General features: G+C 37.2%; 1 protein-coding gene across 1 annotated transcript in view; it reads right to left on the reverse strand.

Moving 5' to 3' along the window:
• Positions 1-23474, reverse strand: part of LOC126762238 (CD82 antigen) — a 122986-nt gene that overhangs the window by 33487 nt on the left and 66025 nt on the right. Inside the window, exons 3-5 of the mRNA XM_050478840.1 lie at positions 19043-19152; positions 15992-16090; positions 6215-6343 (exon numbers count right to left, since the gene is read on the reverse strand). Coding sequence (XP_050334797.1) covers positions 6215-6343; positions 15992-16090; positions 19043-19108 — 294 coding nt within the window. The 5' untranslated portion in view covers positions 19109-19152. The remainder of the gene's footprint in view (positions 1-6214; positions 6344-15991; positions 16091-19042; positions 19153-23474) is intronic.

A 23474-nucleotide genomic window follows, 5' to 3' on the forward strand; every position in this document is an offset into this window, starting at 1 on the left:
TTGCCTCAGACACTGTTCATAAATGCTGTCAGCCAAGCTCTTATTTACAATATAAAGAACATAGTCAAATGTACTTACATATCCACACACAATTTCTGTAGATGTAGTGTTTAGGCAGTAAAGCTACTATATGCTAGATATGGGCCATAAATATAAGCTTGGATTGCTGAATCTGCATTTTAGGAAACAGCGTTCACAATTATGTTAGCTTGGATTATCGAGATGGCACAGATCTTACTCTGAAATTAATTTCAAGTTGTTATTTTAAGTATTTAGTAGGTTTCCAAAACTTTTTCCACAATACAGCATCTTTTGTAGCCAAAAAAGTTCAATGGATTCGAGAGAAATCTTTTAACAAGAAGAATTATGCATTTTTCTCTCAGTATGCAAAATAATATTGAAATTTCATGAAAAAACATCTCTGGACTGTGTATTTTTCTGAAAGCCATCTACTTCTCGCCTTTTGTCTCTTCCCACACCTTTCTTTTACTGGTTCAATTGAAAGTAAAAAACCTTCAAAACTGGAGCTATAAGCTCTAAAATAACCTGAAATAAAGTACTATATCATATTTTAGATTAAAAGATGCAAATTTATTCAGGTTCATCGATTATGCTAGGGAAAGCTTAATCAGAAGCACACCCGATGCTGCCCATATACAATGTAAATACGCCAGCAGCTAGAACTACACAGAGCGTCCACAAGCGGGACATACATCTCTGCTCCAATGAGGTAATGACGAAGTTCAAGTCCCTAGAGGCGTTTCTGGTTGCTGCCAAACCAAGAAATCCAGTAAACAATCTTTGCAATACGACTAGACAAAAGAATAAGCCGATAACTTGATGCCAGCCATTGGTACATGACCAATGCAAAGAAAGCAGATGTGTTTGACACACACCTCCAAGCGCTACCTGAGAATGTAATGTTTTTAACGGAGTGTTTAGACTTGGTCATTTCCCATCGCAATGGAAATGTGCTGAGATTATATTAATTCCTAAGCCCGGAAAACCTAAACATCTGATTAATTCTTATCTATCAATTAGTCTACCGGTAATTATCTCGAAAGTATTCGAAAGAATATTTTTCCGCAGGCTTTTGCCGGTGTTGGAGCAGTTTGACCTGTTCGTGATGGTGCGCCCCAAGGCAGTGTAGTCGCTCCCATGCTCTACATTCTTTATACAGCAGACCTACAGATCAACTCTGACTCCACAATGACGGCAACCTACGCTGATGATACTGCACACCCTAACACTGCTTCCAGAAAACTGTAGATGCAACTGAATGCTCTAGAACCGTAGCTTACCAAATGGAACATTGGCATCAATATGCTATTTGAAAATCTCGTACAATTCTGTAGAATAAGTTGTTACATAAAATACATATATGACATTCAAATCAAGCACAAATAAAGTTTTGCGCTCTCATCTTTGTGAGAAACGATGCTCTCCACCGGGATCTAAAGTTGTTAACTGTAAAGGAAACAATCGAATAATTTAGCAGACGTTTCCTCATCATCAGGCATCATAAAAATATATTTGCGATTCAACAGCTGGACAATGGTTTCCAACGCAGACGATTGAAAAGATAACGCACGGTAGACCTTCCCTTTCGATTCAATTATAACGGGAGCCCGAAAAATTTCAGAACGGAACTACTATATTCGGGATCCCGAAAGGGATTATATACTGTACATGTTTGCAGTACAAATCAAAAGTTTTTAAGAAAAAAACGGGATCCCGAAAAATTTTGGAACGATACTAGATACATTTTTTATTCGGGATCCCCGAAAAAGATTCTCTCTTACACATGTTTGCTGTACAAATCAAGAGTGTTTAGGAAAAAAACGGGATCCCGAAAAATTCGGAACCGAATTAGACAAATTTGTACATTAGGGATCCGGAAAAGGATTATCTACTATACATGTTTGCTGTACAAATAAAAAGAAAAAACGGGATCCCGAAAAATTTCAGAACGGAACTAGACACATTTTTTATCTGGGATCTCTAAAGATACTCTTTACTACACATGTTTCTTGTACAAATCGAGAGTGATTAAGAAAAACACGGGATGCCGAAAAATTTTGAAGTGGAACTAGACAAAATTATATATTAGGGCTCCATAAAAATATTTTCAACTACAAATGTTTGCTGTGCGAATAAAGAGTGTTTAGGAAAAAAATCGGGATCTCGAACAATTTCGGTACTAGGCAATTCAACTTATATTTTTAATAAATGTCATAAAAGAAAATGTTTACATTTATCTTCGTAAAAAAAGGAGCTAACAAATTTTCTGACAAATAAAAAACTTTCTCCACTCCGTGACGACGTGAAAATATGAAAAATTTTACCAGTGACACCAGAAAAATAAAAGAAAGTGTTAATCGTGCAGTCATGCATTAGGCCACGAATCGTGTCTAGCGCTGCACCCTAAATTAAAGCCTTAAAAACACAAAGCATTATTTTAGCTTAAAATGCGCCAACCCAGACTGGGCCTCACTGACTCTCCTATAGTTTATCTCATCTATGTTTTTTTTTTTTTTTTGGTTTGGTGGCACTTTATTATGCATTATTATGCACTTGTCTCGCATTCCGCCGATTATAATTTCCCCGAGGTTTTGTGACCATTTTTGTTTGTTTTTTTACCTTTGTTAACAATTCGAAACATACATACACACACATAGATACGAGAAGATAGTTTGCCGTTGTCATTGAAAGTGAATTTTTCAAATTTTCAAGGTGCGGACTTGTCAACGTGCGCTGCATTTAACCGTTTAGCGCTGTTACATACAAACGCCTGTCATTGTAGGTACAAGTACATTGCGCATGCGCCACTGCGCTTTAACCAAAAACCCTGACAATTGCCTGCAAATTCGTTTTTCATGTTTCACGATTTCTTTCTTTTGGTTTGGTTTTGAAATTTCATCATTTTTTCTTTTCGAATTTTGATTTGCTTTGTCTACAGTCGCGTGCAATGAAATCTTCCCTGCATTGCTTTGTAATTGCGGGATTCCATGGCTGCTACTCAATAGCTTTATTTGTAGGTTTTTTATATTCAAAGCTTAGGATGATGACTCGCTTGTCGGGTGGGCTGACTGATCATTATGCTGGCTGCTATCATAAATTGCCAATTACAGCATTACCAGCACGACTAACAAGCAAAACACAACAAATTATACAATAACATTGGACAGCAAATTTCAGTTAGTGGAGTATTGCAAATATTTGTCGTTGCACAGTGGGTGTTTTCAGAAAAAAGATTGCAAAAACTATTAATAAGAAAAGATAAAAAACATTAACTACCATATATACATAGCAGTAATACCCTACGTATATACATACATCAAATTTCATGCAAGAACTTGAATTTAATCGGTCAGTTTATATGGCAGCTGAATCCTATAGTGATCGCATACCGGTGGTTCTTGCTAATGAGCAATGTCTTCTTGGACAGAAAAGAGTGAGCGCTGAATTTTATATCGATATCTCAAAAACTGAACTGCTAGTACGAATATAATTAGACATACCTACAACAGATAGTCTGAAATTGCTAAACCGATATACAAGGTCTGTCGCAAAAGAAACACGACTGTTAAAAAAAACAACACAAAATTAATATTTTCTCAAAAGTTATATTTTTATTCAAAATTTCGTGGCAAACTTAATATAGCGTTTAGTTCAGGTCATTAGCATTTTAAATGACGTTTAACGGTAATTTTCTAATGTCTTTTTATTAGAATATCGTCGTCGTTTTGGATAGAAATGTTCTGAAACTATGTCCTTTCATGGACAAAAAGTTTTGCGGTAAAAATCGCTAGTTGGCGCTGAAAGCGCGTTAGTTCTATGTTTTTTCGTCGCAAAATCAGTGACAAGCGTCGACCGATGACACCGCATTATCGTGCAAGCTCATTTCACGCGCTAACCCTGTTTCATTGATTGTGGTCGAGCAACGAATGCGTGACAAAAGACAGTTCATAACACCAAGGTAAAACACAGCAAATCGTTTGGCCAGCAAAATAAAGAGGAATCGTAAAATACCGCATATTTTACAGTACTACTACGATAAAGGCAAAAATCCATCTCAAGCCGCCAATAAAATTTGTGCAGTTTATGGACCCGGTACAGTTTTTTAACATCGCACAACGATGGTTTCAAGTTTTCGTTCTGGTGTAGAGGATGACCGAAGATGCTGTCACTTTTTGATCGATAACATCGGAAGGTTATCTGTCGTCGAAAATTGCGATAAAATCGCTGAATTGGTCGAAAGAGACCGGCATAGCAAAAAATTCTGTTTATTTTGCGACTGACTTTGCATCGGTCAAGGGTCTCTGACGTTTACTTCCGGGTCTTACAAAGTCATCAAAAATTCATTTTGTTCATTAAAAAAAAAGCCAAAAAATTTTGTAAGCTAATTAGGTATTTTTAAGAAAGTATTGAAACTATTTTATATATTTGTAAACACATTATTTTTTGAAAAAGTTGCCCATGTCTAGTCAATCTACCAGTAATTTTGGTATAAAATTAGTAATAGACTTGAAAGGTCTCATATTCTGAAACTCGGACTTCGAAATACATATGTATATAGCGGGACTTGGACCATTTAAGTAATTGGCAATTGTTAGAGGGTCTAAGTAGGATAGAGTCCGGTGCCGTTTTAAGTGGTGTAGTACGATGTTGTTGTAATGGGTTCTTAATCCCTGTTGGAATGGTAAGGATGAAATAACTTGTCACCGAGATCATCCAACGGTAGGCCCAGGAAACGACGGGGTCGGACCATATGCAGAGGCATGTCAGATGTGTGGGATTAGCAGGGAATGTAAAGAGGTGGCTAGTGTCATGCGGGGACTCGTTGCACGCTGGACATATGTTTGAAATGTCAGGGTCTATGATGAATATGTAGGAGCTTAACTTGTTACAGTATCCAGAACGATGCTGGACAAGGGTCACTCTCGATTCTCGCAGCAACTCGAGGTCTTCATCTGTAAAGAATGGTGGTTTGACACCAAGTGAAGTGTTAAAGTTTGTTGAGTCCGAAGTCTAGTCAGCGTATTGCTTTCTGTCGTCGACGTAGTTGAGGAAAGACATCTTGATGTTCCTAGAAGGCGGTTCCGCTTCAAGTAGGTGACTGCAGGGATGATTTCGGCGTAAGCTCCCCAGCAGAAACTGCTTGGAGAGGAGTTTCTTATGTTCCTTAACTGGGAGCATATGGGACTCACTGTGCAGGTGTTCGATGGGAAATATCATGAGGCATCCTGTTGTAGTGCGGAGTGCAGTGTTCTGACATGTTTGTAGCTCCCTCGTCTGCCTTTCACTGCATCCAGGCTACCATATTGATGCGGCATAGTTAAGGACCGGCCGGCCGATCGCCTTGTATGTTGCCAACAACGTTTTATTGTCTTTTTCCCATGTGCTACTGGCTAGCGACTTGAGAATTTTGTTGCGGCTCTGTACTTTGGCAATAATTGCGGTCGTGTAAGGAGTGAAGGTGCACAAGCTGTCGAATGTCACTCCTAAAATCTTAGGATTATTGATAGTCGGATGGTATAGATGATATTTAGGCGTGGTTGTAGCCTGAATTCAAACTATCGAGACTCACTCAGTTACAGCTTTGGCAAGCATGTATATTAACTCTTTTAGAGGAAGGAGCCACGCCCACTTTTCAAACTGTTTCAAACCACTGCTTTCTCTTCCCATTGTAATTGTGTTTAACACATATAATATGAACTCTTATGCTTTTTCGAAAAAAAGGGTTTTTATAAATGTACATTACTATTTTATTTGTGGTTTGAATTTGTGGGATGATATCAGACCGTCATCAATAAATTTCTGATTATTTCATTCAGTATTGTTCCAAGTTTTGAGTATGGGAGGGAACACCATGAAGACCATTTGATATGGATACAATAAATTGAAGACAGTGTCCGGCCCTAAGCGGAGTGCTTTTATGCGCTTTCAAAAGGAAATGTATACATATTAATGTGACCTACAGTTAGTACATTTTTCCTTCTAGCTTATTGTATTCATTTCAAAAACAATGTATGTAAATATGTATTTACGAATTCTTCCAACTGTCCATTTATCCACACCACCTTTCCAGTCATTGTACTTTCACTTTGATTCTTAGAAATATTTATGAAAGTGAAATTAATTACACTTCTACAATCTTTAGCTTTGTGTTTGGTAAATTTCTTAGACAGAAGACCTGCCATCTACCACTTACCGTTGTCAGCAGGCAACGCGACTCACGTATCGCGCCACAATAGCCGAGGAAGCTCATGAAGAACATAACGGCGCCGATAGCAATCAAAACGTACGCCATCTGCTCGATGACACGCGGCTGTGTGAATTGCTGCAACGAAAGAAAACGCACAAAAAATATTAAATAATTTAAAGTAAATTTTTGGAAATAAAACAAAAAAGTTGAAAATGATTTTATACTCGCCATAGTTGTTGGTATATGCCACAAAAAATAGTAGAATAGTGGAATAAATAACAGAAACCATAAAGTGCTATAAAAATTTATGAAGAAGTAGTTAAATACACAAATGAAAATGAAAGCCACTCGGTACGTGAGCGTAGAAACTTTAATGTGATTGAGGTATGTAAAGCTTGTTGACCGTTGGCTTGCGTGGCACAAAAAACGTGAGAACCACGTTCCACTTAATGGAAATATGAAAAACAAAAATTTGAAATTTCGACTGCTACTTCAGTTTTTTGAAACCTCTAGCCATATAATTAGTTCGTGGTTCTTGTTTATCTTACTCTTCCTTCGTCGCTGCTCTAATACCAGTTTCAGAGTCGTGAAAGGAAGAAATGGTATTTCATTTCAGTATATACACATATTTATAACCACTAAATAAATATATAATTTAGTTCTTAAGTCAAAAGATGACAAAAACGATTGTAGCAGTATTCGATCTGCGGTCTTTTTAGTCTAATATGATTATGGAAAAGAGCCTTTCATAAATAGCGTTTGCAAAAAACTTCCAAATTCAAACGAAGAAATTTACGAGAAATAAATAACATTCTCAATAAAGTTCCATGTATTCATTGAACATCACTCAGCAGGGTCATAGAAGAGTCGTAAAGAATACAGAGAATTGTGACAATAATTTCGGTTTTATGCCTTTTTCGTCTGTGGATTTCAGCTTCATGAGTGATCATGTAACTGGACATTGTCCAATTGGCTCATATGCGGTGAAGTTACTCTTCGAATCGGACACAAATTGCCAAAGCTGTATGGAAAGAGTGAGATGGGAATCATCTAGATACTTTTTCTTAACTATCCAGGTTTTGCCAGACTGAGGCTGAAACATTTCCGTATACACACTTTAGGCGAGCCTGTTGATGTGACCTTCGTGGATCTATCCATATCCAGGAATTTTTGGAACAGCTGTCCAAGTGGAATTCTGTATAACTCTTGACGCGAGAATCAGCGCTACGACTTAACCTAACCTAACAAGATCTAGTAAAAATAAATCCATTATATTTTCCAATAGATATTTATAATCTGTATCTCGAGGTGTATACCAAAAGTGCTATTGAATTACAATTTATTGCGTTAGAAAGATAATATTTCGTATTAAAAGTATAAAAACTTCCCAGAGAATTTTGTGATTGCTTGACCCATTATTTTTTGGGCATGTCGAAAATGCTACTCAGACGGATGTAAATAGTTTTATGGCACTAATAATTAAGCACAATATTGGTTTCGTTGACTCGTCTTCGGCAATTGTCGAAAATATCGATAAAATAATGAAAATTGTTGAGGCAAACCGTCATGTAAGCACTTCTTCGATAAGTCAGGGGAAAAAACCATTTGGAACCATTTAAATAAGATTGGAAACAAAAAAGCTCCATGTATGGATGCCACACTAGTTAGCGTAGAAAAAGCTCATGAACCGAAATTCTTATCCACAAAACGGTGCCAAATTGCAAATAAATGGATCTATTTCTGAAGCGGATGGTATTCGTGACGGAAAGTGGGACACTTATGACACAATGTATTTGATGTGTGTTTGGTGAGATTGGCAGGAAATCTTCTGCCATAAGATACTCATCCACGGCCAAATTCTTAATTTGAAGCTGTACTGTGAACTAATTGTCAGAACTGAAGGAAACGATCATTATGAATTGTGTCTCATTAGGACAAACTCTAACTGACACATATCGATAGTGACTCGGCAGAAGCTTCTAGATTTTCGAATTATTATAAATTTTAAAAAGGAGGAGCGAGGGCATTATTTTTATACATTAAAAAGGGTATATTAGGAAGGCGAAGGATGTTAAATCTTCGGTGCAGCTGAAGTTAAGGTTTTTTCTTGGAAGTGCATTCAAAACTTTAAACGCGTTTTCCTCAAAATGGTGTTTTAAAAGTCGGTGACCAACATTACTCGAAAATGGCTAAACCGATTAGTCTCACAAACTGATTAGTTAACACGAGCTTCTTAAATATATTTTTTAGTAATTAACCAAAGATTTTTTTTCAACGATAAATATTTTCTTATAAACGATTTAAGGCCGAAATTTTGGTCAAATGTTAGTTTTTTTTTTGAGAAACCGCCATTATGTCAAAAAATTTTATTTTGCTTGTTCCTTCAATTATTTACTAAATTTAACATAACTTTAACGAAATGTGTTTGGTTTTTATACTCTCGCAACAGAGTTGCTAAGGTTAGTATTATAGTTTTGTTCACATAACGGTTGTTTGTAAGTCCTAAAACTAAAAGAGTCAGATATAGGGTTATATATACCAAAGTGATCAGGGTGACGAGTAGAGTTGATATCCGGATGTCTGTCTGTCCGTCCGTCCGTCTGTCCGTCCGTCCGTGCAAGCTGTAACTTGATTAAAAATTGAGATATCATGATGAAACTTGGTACACGTATTTCTTGGCTCAATAAGAAGGTTAAGTTCGAAGATGGGCATCGGTGACCACATTACGCCCACAAAATGGCGAAAACCGATTTAAGTGTCTAACTAAGCCATAAATAAAGATTAAATTTGGCACAAAGGATCGCATTAGGGTAGGGCATATTTGGACTAATTTTTTTGGAAAAGTGGGAGTACTAAGTTTTTTGTAATCTCAAACTACTATAGCTATGTCAACCAAACTCTATGGAGTCGTTTCCTTCAGGCATTTCCATATAAAGTTCAAAAATGGAAGAAATCGGATAATAACCACGCCCACCTCCCTTACAAAGGTTATGTTGAAAATCCCTAAAAGTGTGTTAACCGACTAGCCAAAAACGTCAGAAACACTAAATTTCACGGAAAAAATGGCAGAAGGAAGCTGCATCCAGGCTTTTTTCAAAAATTGAAAATGGGCGTGGCATCGCCCACTTATTGGACCAAAAACCATATCTCAGGAACTACTAGACCGATTGTAATGAAATTCGGTATATAATATTTTCTTAACACCCTGATGACATTACGAAATGTGAAATCGGCTCACAAACGCCTTTTCCAATATAACGCTTTTTGAATTCCATTGATTCCTTCTCTGTATAATACGAGATATACATTACCAATGATGATAGCGGTATAAAACTTTACACAAATACGGTATTTGAAAAATATGTAAATGACGGATAATGAAATCTCGATTGTCACTTTATCATGCGAGAGTATAAAATGTTCGGTGACACCCGAACTTAGCCCTTCCTTACTTGTTTAATTTTAGAGGCTCCATTTCAGAGATATAGTGGTCACCACAAAACGTTGTTTTTTTAGAGGAGTTCTCGAAGGTCAACTGTAGTTGCTTTCCAAATTCATATTTTTACTAATACTAAGCTTTAAAATACAGTTAAAAGATACCATAAAATGTGTACGATATTTGTGGATCAGAAATTTGAAAGTTTTCTCAGTAAAAATTTTTGGACATTCTCTTTCTTCGGCGTTCTAACTGTATAAAACCCCTTAACTGTTTATCAAAGTTATGGTTCAGAAGGTGTTTTGACCAAAAAAATGTCAATACTGGTAAAAATGGTCGACTATAAGTATAAAATTATACAATTAGTGCACAGAACTGCAACTGCAAGTATTTTGCCATTTTATAGACTTAATGTCACAGATTTTAAAGCAACTTTAACGAAGGCCTGAAACGCTCTACACTCAAAAGCATGTCACAGCAAATTACACAGAAATATGCATATTTCACACTCAGAAAAGTAATAAAAAAATTAAAATGAAAAATAAAGTAAAAAATCAATAAAAAAGCTAATGAAAAAGAAACTAAAATTGCATTTTTTCACGCGCTCTTTTCGCCTCTAACACAGGAATGTGCATTTATTTTGTATATACTATGGAAATAAATACATATTGTGTGTAGATAAGTATCAATGTACATATGTACTATATGCAATCGTTTGCCTGCGATCACAGCGAGTGTTGCGCTTTTAAAGTTCATTGACCAAACTTCTTGATTGCATTTTAACTTTTCACCCACGAATGGTGTTGCCAACAATTAGTGCACTTTACCGATTGCTCACATGCAGGTAAATTGAAATTAGTGTTGTTGGTGCACATTATGCCAAATGGACCTGCAGCACAGGCGGTCGATTTGGGTGCATATCGAAATATACAGTTATGTGCGGTTTCGTATTTAACGAACATTTTAAACCGAACCAATTGAGTATGTGCATATTTTCACTTCTCTTCGACTTCATTAAAATAGATACAGAGGCACACAACACTAAGCATTTTACAGCTGTAATTTGCCTGCACGTCGTTCGCCGCGCACCATTCGTGTGGAAAGTGTCCAAAGGCTGGGCGCCAAAGGGTGCGTACGTATGCTAATCATTAAAAGTGTGGTCAGTGGTGGTGGTGCTGCCGAGGTTTTTGGTGAAAGTTATAAATGTTTCAGCACTTGTGCGGCCACAACAGTTTATTGAGTGTATATTTGAATGTTTGGGTATGTGTGTGTAATGTGTCTTAGATGGCCCAACCCAATTCGATTTGCCGACAAGATTTCCTTGTTCATATGTTTCCTGAATTTACTATCATTTTCCTTACATTCCATTTGCATTTGAGTTAAGTTGTTATATAAAAATATCTACAAGCTATGTTGCAATAAAGTACTTTTCTATGTTTTTCAAATTGTGGATAATTAGGTCAAAACCACCACCATTTGATCTCTTATGTCATTCAATGGGGAATCCATTTTTTAATATTTGGAACATTATGAATGACACATTTACACATTTGTATTACGATAAAAGGGTCATGAAAATGTTTGCAGGTCAAAGAAAATACACTGTACAAAAAATTAAGAGAAATGGAGTATGCTCAAAAATATAGAATTTACTAGAGGACCCGTCCACGCTTCGCTGTGGCTGATACATAGATAATACTACTACTACCATCTATACGATTTCTATTAGTTGCATTATAGCTATTCGTTAATAAGATATAGCATTTTTCTGAAGCAACTTGTGTTAGTTTACAAAAAAATGGATCATAAAGCATTTCGGGTAATAATAAAGCATTGCTTTTTGGGGAACCGAGGACAATGATGCTTTAAAGAGGGGAAAGCTCTGTACAAAGTGGTTGCCTCGCAAGTTCATAATCCAACAGAACAACGAATAACTGATTCTGAGAAGTGTTTGAAATAAAACCAAATTTTTGTGTCGGTGTGTGACAATAGAAACATGGCTCCATCATCTCACACTTGAGTCCAATCGATAGTCATTCTATTGGACTGCACATGATGAACCGGTTCTCAGACGTGGAAAGACGAAATAATCGGCTGGATTACTGAGCCATTTATAATCTATTTCACTGCATATTTGGATGCAGTTCTTTTCTACTATTCCAAATACTTAGCAATTGTATTAGTTTTGAGGAAGAATCTGTTTAAAATTGTGCGCATATATATTCAAGGAAAGGAGGATGATTTGAAATATAATCTTTGTATTTATGAGTTGAATTAAGTTTTGACAAAAAGAGATAAAATGTATCCTATGTCCTTACCCTGGTTCTAAGCTACCTTCCCACCAATTTTCAGTTAAATCGATTCAGCCGTTCTTGAGTTATAAATGGTGTAACTAACACAACTTTCTTATATATATGTATATAGCCGGAATAAAAAAAAGCATGCGACCGAAATTGAATGATTCAAATATTTGACAAATAAAAATATTGAAAAACAAAACAAACAAAAATTGAAAAAAAAATTTGTATGGAAAAATGTTACTTTTTGGTAATTTTCCAATTTCCCTTAACATTTAGGAGGATGAAAAATAGATGTTGTCCGATTCTCCACCCTAGCCGATATGCACGCTAAGATTCACGAAAATCGGTCGAGCGGTTTCAGAGGAGTTAGATTTGGCTGACAGATTATAAACGGTAAATAGCAAGTCTAATCTCTTTCCTTTGAAATACTTAATTTTTATTTGCAATATATAAGACTATACGGATTAACTTGTTATTGTTGTAGTGGTAAATTGAGTTGGTATGAAGTTCCAGTATCCAGGAGAAATCGTCATAGATCCTATAATGTAACGAGTGATCCAAGTAGAGGTACTTTTTCAATACCCTTTTTTGACAGATAACGCTGGAGTCCTGTCAAGCTCTCTCATTATTTTTGTTCAGTATTCTTTGGAAATTCATCATGGAAAGACCTACGTTCATAAATCGTTTAACTTTATTACGAAAATTCACGCGCTTCGCTCAACTTATGATCAAGATAATTGGCCTACGGAGCGTACTTTTCGCAAATCCATCATCCATATTGAGACCCAGCATTCATTATAGGATAATATTCGATCGAATAGACCACGTCAAACACGCAGTGAGGAAACTATAGCAGCCTTAGCTGAGAGTGTGTTCTATGGTGAGTTTGAGACCGTGTTGAGTCGATGCGGCGCCGTTCGCAGCACCTCGGACTGACGTATGAACGACTTCGCGCATTTTACGCCGAGATCTTAGACTTAAAGCATACAAAGTACAGCTTGTGTAAGAACTGTGTCCGCTCGAACTTCCAATCGACATCGCTTCGGTCTGTGGGCTCTTGAAAATGTTCCAAGAAGATACGACGTTTTCGAGCTAAATTTTGTTCAGCGATGAGGCTCATTTCTACATCAATCAGTAGTAAAGAAGCAAAATTTCTGCATTTGGGGCGAAGAGCAACTTGAACATATTCAAAAGCTACCATTTCATGCAAAAAACAACGGTTTGGTGTGGTTTGTGGGTCAGTGGAATCATCGGTCCCTATTTTTTCAAAAGTGATGCCGGAGAGAACCGTCTATTTGATGTCTGAAATTTAAACCAGTGATCTTGGCGACATTTGGTTTCAACAAGACGGCGCCACTTCACACTTATCGCATCAATAAATGGATTTATTGAGAGAACATTTCGGTGAGCAGATAATTTCCGGTTACGGGCCGGTTGATTGGCCACCAAGAAAAAGTCTATGCGAACAATTCCGCTTCGATTCAGGCCTTGGAGCGAAACATCACGCATGTCATTCGCCAGTTACCAATAGAAATGCTCGAACGAGTCATCGAAAATCCGACTCAACGGATGGACTATCTAAGACATAACCGCGTCCAACATTTGAAAGAGATTAATGTCGAAGAATGTTCTTTCGAATGATAATAAACATTACCCATTAAACTTGCAGTTTCTGTGTTATTTCTTTAAAGAAGTAGGGTACCTCAAAATGGATCACCCTTTATATATAATTGCTATAAGAAATGTACCTGTGAAGAATTATAGCTTCTGTGTAGCCGAAGTTAACGATTTTGCTTGTTTTTCGTATCAATTAACCTAAGTTTGGAAATTCAGGCCCTTCTAAAGCGTACTCCAACATTTTGATGGGTTTTACTTAGTTAATGGAGATGAGATCTGACGACAATTAAGCCGTGATGACTCTCATCAAAATGCTTAGTTCTCTCTTTGAAGTGTTTATCTAACACTTAACTCTTTGAACTAGATTTGATGGAGTTGAACGACTTTTTACAGTTTTCAGTGCACATTCACCAGCAGCGCTTGTGTATTTAATTCTTCTCTTCACTTTTGGAAACGTACTTTCATTGAAATCCTCTCTAAAAAGCATTTGATAGCCTTTTGAATATTATTACAGAGCAACAGCTTAGTGTGAATCCCTCTGGTTTGGTTATTATCCCGTAGTTCTTTACTAGGAGGCTAAGGCACTTTCCTGTTAAAGTGGGGGTCCATATGGAGCTGTGTCTTACATCTACCATTATAAAAGGTACCCATATTTTCCACACATTCGTATATATTTAGATTGCATACGATGAGCATGTCTGTGGCTGCTTATTTCTTTATGACGAAATAATGACTTATTTTCATTTCTACGGAGGTGTACCATATTTGGTTATATTCCTAATTCCATACTCAGAACTTCTTGACATAGGAGTGTTATTGGTATTGTTGATAGTAACTTAAAATATTCATTTCAGCCAAGAAATGGAATTGAATCGCGACCATTTTAGGGCGATTATTTATAAATTTCGACGTGAATTAGCCCCGCAATGGTGCATCGACGAACTTAATTCAATATTTGGCGATGAACTTCCATCAAGGACCAGTAGCATGGTGAAGCCAATCGAGGTCTTACATCAAGACGGATCCTATGAAGGTCGTCTAAAATCATTTGTGGTTCCGAAATCTATTGATATTTTAAGATCGTCATGTGACCTTTGGTGAGATTGAGATAACTATATGCGTTAGTGGGACCAGCTGACAGCCAATATGGCTTCAACATTTGCAACAAGAGTTCGTTTACGTTGAATCCCATCCAATTTGTCGATCGCTCAAATACATCCTCGTGTCGATTAGCCGAGAAAAATGTCAAAACTACAGAGAGCGTAATCATAACATTGGACCAACGCAGAACATTAAATTCTCAGTAGTACACAACCATTAGGTTGTTAGTTGTCTTTCAAGAAATTAGAAAAACCAACCACCGAAGATGGATAAGTCTTTCCCACGACATTAAGAAGGTCGTATATCAACTCGATCGGTCCAGCCGTTTCAGAGAAATATTCATCAGCGATTCTGCTCACAGCGTTTCGAGCAAAATGCGTTTAAGGTTTCGGGAGCCGATTACAACAAATGAAAATATCCTCACAAATACGCCTGTTCTCCGAAACTCATATTTTAATTTTTAGAGAATATTCTCTAAACACACCTATATTTGTACTTTCGAATATATTTTTTGAAATTCGCAGGTGGAATTAATATCCTCTATGAAGAATATGAAAGAACTTATTGAATCGAGTTAGTATCTTATTAAGTCAAATGATAAATTCTTCTCAGTGTAAAAATTCATGTCGTAATCAAATATTCGATTGCGTAAAATCGCCGGAAAAATTTTATTTTTATTTCTTCCTTAGCTTTTGAGGCAAAGGAAAGGACAGAGTATATTTTACGAGTTTTAGATAATAAATATCAATGCGGCGGGCACAAAATAAACACGCAAATGCCAAACAAATCAAATATTGTGTATATGTATGTTTGTATGTACACATATAATTCACTGCTGACTATCCTTTTGATAGCAAAGGACGTGGCGCCCATAATTGCGAGCCATCAAATCTTGATAAGGCGACAGTGACATGCACAGGCGGCAGACAGGTGCACAGACCGCGACAAGGAAGCGTCTATGAACGAGCGGACAACGAGCCGAATGTTCAGAGTCAATAAAAGCTATTTTTAATATTTTAGTAGGCAAAGCCAATTGCAGGGGTTTCCTTCGGCTTCGGGGGTTGCAATATGGATTGTGCAACATGCAACTCAAGCTCAAAAAAATAATCAAAAGTGACCGTTACACAACGCTGAAAATAAAATCATAATAATTGAGGTGATTATGCTGGTGTTGGCGCACTTTTCCATAATCACAGGGTGTTTCGTTGTAAATAATTGGATATTTTTTTCTTTATATGAATATGTAATTAAATAAATAATATATACTGTATATATATGCGTATAACTGTATATAAATCGTGCTATTAAAATTAATATAACGGTACTTACGGTTATTTGATCGCTTTCCACCATCTTGAGCAGTGCAATTAGCGAGGCTTTGTCGACCGCCAGCCAAATGCCAGTGCCCAGCACGATTGTGCCAACGACCTGCGGTTAAATAAATACGAAAATAAATAAATAAACTCACTTTTACATATTTAGAAAAAAGTATCAAAAATAATATTGTAATGGAAAAAGGTTATGCAAACAAATGGAAGAAAGTGTGAATTTTAGTAGCAAAACAAATGCACCAACGCGGATGTGGTGCAGGCGAAATGCAAATATGCCGAGCTCAAAATTTTAGTACACCTTTGTGTGAATGTATTTGTATATATGTACATATGTATATGTATATGTTAGCGATATCAATTTCAGTCTAAAATGACATTTAAAGTTGTAAGACGAGGGCAGTTTGATGCATCGGGGATTTCATATTTTTAACCCAACAACACTCGTTTACCTTAGTAATATTTATTAATCCCCTTCGATCCACTATTTAGGTTTGGTTAGATAGAAGAGGTGTGCGGGGCCTTAATCGTGGGAAACTGAACTTTTTAGATTTACTCAAGAACTTCTTGGCCTTTGCTGACCCTCAGAATATAATGTTGTAATTTTTATACCCCGAACAGCCATAAATCCTGTAGCACCCGGAAGGAAACTATATAAAAAATGATCGTCTTTTAGTCTTTCCACCGGAGTGTTGGTTTTCCTCTCCCTGGAGCGGAATTGTCTTCATCCATTCGGACGACATGACCTAGCCAGCGTAGCCGCTATCGCTTAAATACCTGACCATGGCAACGTCGTCGTATATCTCGTCATTGTTCCATCGACGGCAGTATTCGCCGTGGTCAATTTACAATGAACCATGAATCTTCCACAGAACCTTTCTCTCGAAAATTCGTAATGTCGACTCATCAGATGTTGTCATCGTCCCTGCCTCTGTACCATATAGCAGGACGGAGATAATGAGTCGAGAAAGGACTTTACTCCTCAATTGCCTACTCAGTCCGAAGTAGCAACTGTTGGCAAGAGTGATTCTGTGTTTTATTTCGAAGCTGACGTTGCTGTTGGTGTTCATGCTGGTTCCAAGATAGACGAAATTATCTACGACTTCGAAATTATGTCTGTCAACAGTGACGTGGAAGCCAAGTCGCAAGTGCGACGACTATTTGCAATCCGCAGAAAGCAGAACTAAAGGCACGATTGTTGAGGCGAATGATACCATTATCATCGGCAGTAGCTGTACACTCTTATAGAAGATTGCACTTTGTCTATTCAGCTCATCAGCTCGAATTATTTTCTCCAGGAGCAGATTAAAGAAGACGCACGATAGGGAGTCGCCTTGTCTGAAACCTTCTTTGGTATCGAACGGCACGAAGGGTTCCTTCTCGATCTTGACGGAGCTGTTGGTGTTGCTCAACGTCAGCTTACACAACCATATTAGTTTTGCGGGAATACCAAGTTCAGTCATAGCGGCATAGAGCCAGTTCCTTTTCGTGAAGGCGGCTTTAAAATCGGACGAAGATGTAGTGTTCGTCGATCATCCTTTCATGGGTATTTTCCAAGATTTGTCGTATGGTGAATATCTGGTCAGTTGTTGATTTTCCAAGCCTAAGGCCACACTAAAGAATCAATCATCACGGTGGGCTTTAAATATTTCACAAAATACGCTCGATAGAACGTTATAAGCGATGTTGAGGAGGTTTAGTTGACGCAGATTGTGGGGTCTCCCTTTTTGTGGATTGGGCACACTTACTCCAATCGTTGGGCATGCTTTCGTCCGAGCATGTTTCACAAAGAAGCTGATGCATGTTCTTTATCAGTTCTTCGCCGCCTTATTTGAAAAGCTCGCCGGCAATTGATTTACCAGCTTATAAAAGTAAGCTTCTAAACCTCGAATAGCGTACCGGGTTGTTAATTTTTACTTCAGACAAAATAAAAGAACTGCTAACTGTTCAAATGAGGAGTTTCAGTGTAGGTAGATTTACAAGGTGTAAACAACTAGTAGATGGCGATAGACCATCGGAAATGAGCCAAGGCGGAAAGGAAAAATTGTTTTTGAACAGACTCTAACTTATCAGAATGTATTTGGAAACTACGGTCATGCCACAAAACCGGACTTCCAATATAGGCCTAATTAAACTTGTAAAAAAGTTTTAGTAAAATACGAGTTTCTGAAGTCCTTAGACTTGCGCTTAACAAAACTAAGACTATTCGTCAGAGCACATACTTCTAGATTAGTCCATCATTTTTACTTCACCATATTTTGTTCTTGTCAACTTTTCGATCTTAGGCGCGAAAACGTACAAGGAGTGGTTCGGATTGCAGTGCATTTATAAACCTACGTTTGAGCTCATGGATACTACTATGAAGAATCCCTGATACAAGCGCTTATTATCTTTCTGGTAACTTAGTATAGGTTAGCTAATCAGGATGATATTCATGAAACGATCCCAATTAAACAGTTCAAAACGCCGGTCCAGAACTCTTAAAACAGAGATTGATACTTAATCTGAATATATTTCAAAACCATAGCTCTACGAACTCTAAGCTTGATAGCACATAAAACTGACTTTTATCGTCAAAATTTTTGTAATTTGACACGAACAATCTTCCATTTTATATATAGTACACATTCATCAAACCACCCTCGTATAAAGTATACTCGTACAAAAAGCCTGTATGCATGTTTGTAATGTACTATACATACATATATGGCAATGTCATTCATTCATTTCTAAAACTGTTGGTGCATTTTTACTCAATATGAACGAGTACGAGTATTTAACCGTATAAAATCGTACAAAGCTAGATTTGCATATTTACTTTGTGGTTTAGTGAACCCGACGCCTTCGAGTGCAATAAATACGATTTTGTGGTCACAATGGAAAGTCAAAACAAGTTTTCACTTTTATTTGCGCATTTGTTTGGATACCGAGCAGCGCTCACGAGTGCACAAGTTATTAAACGAACAGTAGATATATACTATTTTAACAGAGTGTATGTATGTGTGTGTGTATGTGCACGTAACTGCAATAAATATTTTGTTTCCATACTTACAAAGAAGAGGAAGTTGAAGAGGCATAGCAGATATTTGGCCAGCCAGACGCCACAATCGGAACCCATTTTGGCAGCTTTTATGTTGTGATCGAGCGTTGAAAATGTGTAAGCTGCAAGAAAGAAAATGAAATGAAGATAGATAAAATACAGTTAAATAAATAAATAAATAAGGTAATAAATTCAAGTCATTGTATCAAATAAGAGTGAATCAATGAATACCGATTATTTCCTTCTTCCTCACTTTTATACGAAAAAGACGCTAAGAAGTAAAAACGTTAATTTTGGTTTGACCGAAGCTAGAAAACCATTCACAGGTTCCATTAGTTATGCTATAAATATATGTGACCTGGTCTACGAAAAGGGAGCTAACGTGCGAAAACTAATTTTCTGGGAAAAGCTGTTAAAAATAATCGTCAGTTTCTCGTTATCTCATTAATTGTTCTCCTTTTTTTTGACACCTAAGCCCCCTTTCCGTAGACCAGGTCACATATGTATGTATATATATTTATCCTGTTTTTTATCGTTCAGTTTAAATGCCAGTTATATGCTATAGAAACCCGATTTAAATTATTTATTCTGAAATAGATAACGCAATCTCATGCCAACCCATGCCAAATTTCGTGAGGATATCTTGTCTAATAAAAAAATTATCCATGACTTGATTTCGATAGACCATATTGTATGCAGATATATGCTGTAGCATCCAAAATAGTAGTAGTAGTTTCTTGGAGAGGAATCAGTTCAATATCTCAAAAACCGGTGAACTAGATATCGTATCCTATCAGATTCTTTGAAGCATATTGTCGGACGAAACCATGACTTACGATTGGAATTTAAGCGTTTTCTGTACAATTCACAAATAGGGAGACCCCACAATCTGCGCCAGTTAGCGTGGGATAAATCTCCTCAACATTGCAAAATCAATCGAGCGTACTGTGTGAAAGGTTAAAGCCCACTGTCAACAAACTGATTGGACCTTATCAGTGTGGCTTTAGGTCTGGAAAATCAACAAATGACCAGACATTCACCATGCACCAAATCTTCTAAAAGACTCGTGAAAAGAGAATCGACACACACCAGCTCTTTGTCGATTTCAAAGCTACTTTTGACAGCCCGAAAAGGAGCTGCCTTTATGTCGCTATGTCTGAATGTGGTATCCCCGCAAAACTACATCGGCTATGTAAACTTACGATGCGCAATACCAAAAGCTTCGTGAGAATCGGGAAGGACCTTTCCGAGCCGCTCGATACCAAACGAGATTTCAAATAAGGTGCGCTTTCTTAAATGTACTTCTGGAGAAAATATTTCGAGCTGCAGATTTGAATAGAGAAGTGTATATCTGCTGATTTATGCCGATGACTTTGATCTCCTTGGCCTTAACTCCCGTGCCGTTAGTTCTGCTTTCTCCAGACTGTATAAGGAAGCGAAGCAAATGGCTCTGGTAGTGAACGAGGGCAAGACGAAATACTTAACTTCGAAGTGGTGGATAATTTCGTCTGTATTGGAATCAGCATCAACACCAACAACAACGCCAAAATCTGACGCACAATATCTTTTGCCAACAGGCAAACGGACTAAGTAGGCAATTGAGAAGTAAAGTCCTCTCTCGACGAACAAAAACCAAACTCTACAAGTCACTCATCTTCCCCATCCTGCTATATGGTGCACAGGCATGTACGATGGAAACATCTCTTGAGACGACGTTAAGAGTTTTTGAGAGAAAGGTTCTGCGGAGAATTTTTGGCCCTTTGCGCATTGGCAATGGTGAATATGGCATTCGATGGAACGATGTGCTGTACGAGATATACGACGTCATTGACATACAATAGTGCAGCGAACTAAAAGCCAAGGGCTACGTTGGCTAGGTCATGTCGTCCGTTTGGATGAAAACACTACAGCTCTGAGAGTATTTGACGCAGTACATGCCGGGAGAAGCAGAGGAAGGGGAAGACCCTCACTCCGTTGGTATATCTGTAGTTTTTTAGGCAATTGCTGTTGTTATATTAACGGCAGAAGACTTCTTAATAAGAATTGTGAAATATACTGTCGAGTTGGCAGTCCTTGATCGAATATAAATTAGGTCCCGCTAAAGTTACTTCAACCCGACTGTCTTGGGAACGGTTTGCAAGTAATTCGCTTTCACTAATCATTCAACCAGCTTTAAAGATTTGTTCTCAATTCTGGCATTCGACTCACAATAATAGCAATTCTGCGTTGAAAGTGGCTTCTCATAAAAAGCTTAGCCGTTCTGAGGCCAATAAAAATATGTAGATTTCTCTACTTCACAGTTGAACTTAAAAACCATCTTAGAAACTTTTTTTGCCATTGAAGCAAAAAGAAACGAGTCTCGATCAGATATCTAGCAAAAAATTAATCACCACCATTGTACCAGGAAATAACTCAAAATATTTGGTATATTTTGGGCGTTATAATCAATGAGCGGTTACAAATACGAATTCCGTTCTTACTGAATCTGCGGTAAACGCATCGATAACAAGAGCCATTGGATTGAACCCACCTGACACCCTTCCAGCATCACTTTGACATATGACAGCTGTTTGATAAGAAGCACATGAACATATCCAGTCAACTAACACTAATAATCATTCAGAAATGTATCATTTCAATAAAAGTAGCGAGGTCTGAAACCAAAGTGCCCATCGGCACATATCCGAAACATTTCAAAGCTATTTTTAGCATAACCAAAAGAGCATACAAATGGTACTAGTGGTTCAGTTACTGACAAATCATATTACATATGTGTATGTTATATAATATTTGTAGGTATAACTAATTTGGGTGTTGATTTTTCAAGTTTTGGTTATTAAATGCTCAGCGAGTTATTAGTCAAAATATGTCAGGCATGACTTTCGTTTTAGTATTAAACTTTCTAATTAGCGCCAGCGAACGATATTCATTATGCTGGCTCATGCCAATAACTTGAACACTGTTATTTTAACTTTACATAGATATTAATGTGTACAAGGGCTTTTTGATAAATCGGTGATTTTTTCAATGTTAAGTTTAATGATTCGAAAATTGTTTCTATCAATAGTCGTATGCGTATTTTTTGAAATATATAAATTTTTTGTTTCGAAAATCCAATAGTTTCGTCCAGACTACATCTTTATATCTAAAGCTACAATAATGCCTCTGACTGCTAGAAGTTAAGTCGACAGAACCTAGCTTCTTTTGAATAAGGTAACCTCAAATCAGGTGCATACGTTGACTGAGCGATGACCTTTCTTTCGTGTTTGACCAAAAAATCAGTCACAAACATGCAGGAATGTGAGGGTGAACTGATTAGCATTAACATGCTTTATATGTACCCAAAATATTAACTAAAATATTAGCCAAAATGTTAACCAAAATATGTTGAGTCTTATGAAAAAAACTCAACATACTTTGGTTAACATTTTGGTTAATATTTTTAAGGTGTGGAGACTTTCTGTTATCTTTCTAATGTCAACACAAAAATTTTCAAAAACTTCGGTGGTAACACACTACTAATTGGCAAATGAAGATCACACTTCATATGAACATAAAAAAGGTTGTGCCAACAAACATAGAAGAGATAATATTTATCAATCCGGTTTGCACGTGAAATTTATAAGTATGAGCCATTTGATGTTGAGTCTAATATAATGATCATCTAAGTACTAATGCGTTGTTCACATCAACCATCTCTGTAAGCTCTACATGTGAAAAAAAGGAAAACGCATCTATTATTTTCTCTGGAACTTAATCAACTTAGTCAACCCTTCATGAATGGATCGTAGCTCAAAGGTAAGGTTGGAGGGAGAGCCTTCTATCTGCAGCTTTCAATCAACACTTGTTTCTGACTGTCAGATCAGATAATATTCGACCGAATAGGCCGCGTCCAGCACGCACTGAAGAAAATATAGCAGCCGTAGTTGAGAGTTTACACTAAAGCCGTGGAGAATCGATTTGGTGCTGTTCGCAGCAAAACGGACTGACGGATGGAACAACTTGGTGCATTTTAGGTCGAGATCTTAAATTGAAAGCGTACAAAATACAGCTGGTGCAAGAAGTAAAGCCGCCAAATATAGCCAATAGGTAGGTACATAAGCAAAATTACCGAAAGCATTTGGAACGAAAAGCAACGTAAGGAGATTCAAGAGCTGTCATTTCATCCAAAAACAAGGGTTTGGTATGGTATGTGGGCCGGTGGTATCGCGCCAGGATAACCGACTATTTGATACCAGAAATTAAAGCTCGTGATCTCGACGATATTTGTTTTCAACAAGACGGCGCCGCTTCCCACACATCAATCAATAGATTTATTGAGAGAACACTTCGGTAAGCAGATAATTTCACGTTTGAGGCCGGTCAATTGGCCACCGAGATCGTGTGATATCACACCGTTGGACTTTTTCCTGTGGAGATAAAATCTAAAGCCTATGCGGACAAT

This window comes from Bactrocera neohumeralis, chromosome 6 (genome assembly GCF_024586455.1).
Source record: "Bactrocera neohumeralis isolate Rockhampton chromosome 6, APGP_CSIRO_Bneo_wtdbg2-racon-allhic-juicebox.fasta_v2, whole genome shotgun sequence".
Classification (NCBI taxonomy): domain Eukaryota; kingdom Metazoa; phylum Arthropoda; class Insecta; order Diptera; family Tephritidae; genus Bactrocera; species Bactrocera neohumeralis.